Genomic DNA, 3,249 nt, shown 5'->3' on the forward strand with positions numbered 1-3,249 from the left:
AAAGTGTTACGGGAAGTAGACAATGTTAAAATTTCAGTAAAAGCTTTGACGTTTCTTAACGTCTAGCCAAGGTAACGAACCTACGTTAAGTAACATGTTAAATTTTTTATAATAGCCGTAAAATCGCATAAAATATGTTTAATGGTCTCCTCCTCTTCTACCTCCTGACAGCTTCTGCAATAGTCGTTATATGGCGTTCCAAGTATACTTGCATGTCAGTGGCCTGTTAGTACTCCTACTAGAGTTCTCATATCATTCAGTTTGACATGCTTGTCGATTAAGTATCTACAAGTAGCCAGAGACATATACATATATGTCCTCCTTACCAGAACCTAGGTTGGCAAGAATCCCCCACTGAACCCTCCCCGAGGGTGCCGACTGGAAATAGATACCACAGATTCACGACACAAGCGGGGACGGGCTGGTAACAGTCCGCCCTGGCCGTAGACGTGAGGAATCTAGCTAAGGTCAGACTTCTTATCGGTGTGTTCGATGTTCCTCAATAGCACAGCATACAGATAAGGAGCCTTACCATGGTCGGGGGTAAAGGGCTGGATCAAGGTGTCATGCGACCCGTGCCGAGGATCAACCTGGCTGGGGGCCCTTAAATAGCCCAGTCTCGAACGGAGCTTACGGATACCTGGCGCCCTCCGTAATAAGATAGCCTTGCTTGCGCAGCGGGGGCTATGCGCAAGTCGACATACGTTCCCCCACACTCGTGGGACCAAAAATGAACCAAAACAAAAATAAAGAAACGAAAACAAAAAATCGGAGAGAGCCCGGATCTCCAAGAAAAAAGCCGGAGGGAGCGAGTTGCTCCCACAAAAGAGCAGCGTTTGGAGCGAGCTCAACTAACACGAAGAGGACAGGAGCGAAGCTTGGTCCAGAAGACAAGGCAAGCACTAGTAAAGGGGCAGAAGCTAAAGCTGGCCCACAGAAAGTGGTAGCGCTGGAGGCAGCCAAACTCGAACCCTGCGGCCAAAACACGGCTGAAAAGCAGGGGGAGAGAGGAGATGCCAAAAGGTCTACCGCCGGAAGTGCATCTGCCAGGGAGTGGCCTGCATTTAGCATGCAGGACCCGTCAAAGGCAAAATATGCGGAGAGACGACGCGCCGCATACTTACTAAGGTTGGTAGAGCTAAAGCCGCCAACGAAAGAGGAGCTAACGAAGGAGCTCCAAGCATCAATTGACTGCGCGAGAGCAGTCATACCCAACTTTAAGTTGGAGCCGCCGGTAAAGGCAGCCAAGCGACAGAGGTCAGCTGAAGAGGCAAAGCCGTCAGCTAAGAGACCGAAGACCAAGGGTGTAACGCCCGCAAAATCATTTGCAGAAGTGGCCCGGAACCGAATAGTCATTGGCGTTCTGGATGAGGGAGATCCCGAAGGAAGAATCCCCAGAGCCCAATGGAAATGGGTGCAGGCTGCGCTGACAAATGTGGCGCTGGAAGTGCTATTAAGCAATCCGGGTCCGCCACCGTCATGCGCAGATGCCGGCTGGTACCAGGGCCAGATCAAAATGATTGCGTGCGACGACGAAAGATCGGTCGCACTATACAAAGCTGCTATAGCCAAGGTGGGAGAGGTATACCCCGGGGCAAAATTGGTAGCAGTGGACAAGAAGGACATACCATCCAGACCAAGGGCAAGGGTATGGATTCCGGCTACACCAACTCAGCCGGACCAAATTATGCAGCTCATAAGAGCCTGCAACCCGAGCCTACCCACTGAAGGGTGGAGGTATGTCAAGACTTTTGAGGACAGCGTAGCGGAATCTGGCGTGGAGACCAAAAGGGCCACGATGCAGATTCTGCTGCTTTTAACGAAAGAATCCATCGAACCGCTGGCGAAGAGTGGCGGGGAGATAAATTACGGGTTCACGAAAGTAAGGATAACGCCTTACAAGTCGGACGCCGATGCTGCAGACCATCTGGCATCGGGGAAAGAGATATGCGAAGTAGAGGAAGATCCCATGGAGTCCTCGAGCGACGCGGAAAGCATGGAGCAAGGTGAGTGTTCTTCTTCCGAGTCTGAGCTTGCGGCCAGACTCTCAAGCTTGTATACTGAGAAAGAGCTTTTAAGCGACTCTCAGGAAGACGCAGATATAACAATTGTTAATGCGTCTTCTACAAATTAATCTCCATCATAGCAAACTAGCTTCAGCAGCCCTAATTAACCGCGTGGCAATGGACCAGCCTGAATTCGTCCTCATTCAGGAGCCATGGGTTAATGGGGGGCGTATTTGCGGACTGAGGGCGCCGAACTATAAGTTGCTGATGGCTAACTGTGAAGGTAAAATCAGAGCCTGCATAATGGCAAAGAAAAACCTTAATGTTTTTATATTACATAATTACAGCAACAACGACACAGCAACAGTAAGCTGGGAAACGGGCTCAAGCAGTTACCGGCTAGTGTCGTGTTATATGCCGTATGAGCAGGAGCTGGTGCCACCTCTGATAGTAAAAGAGGTGGTACGGGATAGCGAGGCATCCAAGTGCATGACGATACTTGGATGCGACTCAAATGCGCATCACACAATCTGGGGCAGCACAGATGTAAACGAGAGAGGTGAGTGTCTCTTTAACTACCTACTAGGTACTAAGTTACTGGTGTGCAATAAGGGAAGCACGCCAACATTTATTACAAGAAACCGACAAGAAGTGCTGGATATCACACTTGTGTCGGAAGAACTAATTGACAGGGTAACCCAATGGAGGGTTCTCGAAGAACATTCCTTTTCGGATCACCGATATATCGAATGTACAATAGAGGAAAGGGCCGATAAAGGCATTAACTTCAGGAATCATAGGAGAACGAACTGGCAGGTGCATATGCAAGAGCTAGAGAAACGTATCCCTATGATTCTACCGTTTCAGCCCAATAGCAAGGAGGGTCTAGATATCCTCGTTAATCGACTCACGGAATCGTGCCGGCAAGCACTAGAAGTGGCTTGTCCAATAACACGAAGCAGGGGTAGAATAAGGCCCCCCTGGTGGTCTCTAGAACTTAAAAAGCTACAGAAAGAATGCAGAAAGCAGTTCAATTTAGCAAAGCACTCCCAAGACGAGTCAGACTGGGATTATTATTACAACCTCCTTAGGTCATACAAAAAGGAAGTTAGGAAAGCAAAAAGAAATTCATGGAAATCGTTTTGCAATGATATCGAGAACACGGCGGAAGCGTCTCGACTTAGGAAAATAATGGCACAATCGGTGCATAGTATCGGGTATCTTCAGAAGCCAGACCGAAGTT

At 48.9% G+C, this 3,249-nt stretch overlaps 1 protein-coding gene across 1 annotated transcript; it reads left to right on the top strand.

The window, feature by feature from the left end:
• Positions 1 to 730: 730 nt before the first annotated feature.
• On the top strand, positions 731 to 2,182 carry LOC118679914 (uncharacterized). The gene has a single exon (XM_070106819.1). The coding sequence runs from the start codon at positions 731 to 733 to the stop codon at positions 2,132 to 2,134; it is 1,404 nt and encodes a 467-aa protein (XP_069962920.1). The 3' UTR covers positions 2,135 to 2,182.
• Positions 2,183 to 3,249: the final 1,067 nt, after the last annotated feature.

The sequence above is a fragment of the Bactrocera oleae genome, chromosome 2 (assembly GCF_042242935.1).
Source record: "Bactrocera oleae isolate idBacOlea1 chromosome 2, idBacOlea1, whole genome shotgun sequence".
In the NCBI taxonomy this organism is placed as follows: Eukaryota; Metazoa; Arthropoda; class Insecta; order Diptera; family Tephritidae; genus Bactrocera; species Bactrocera oleae.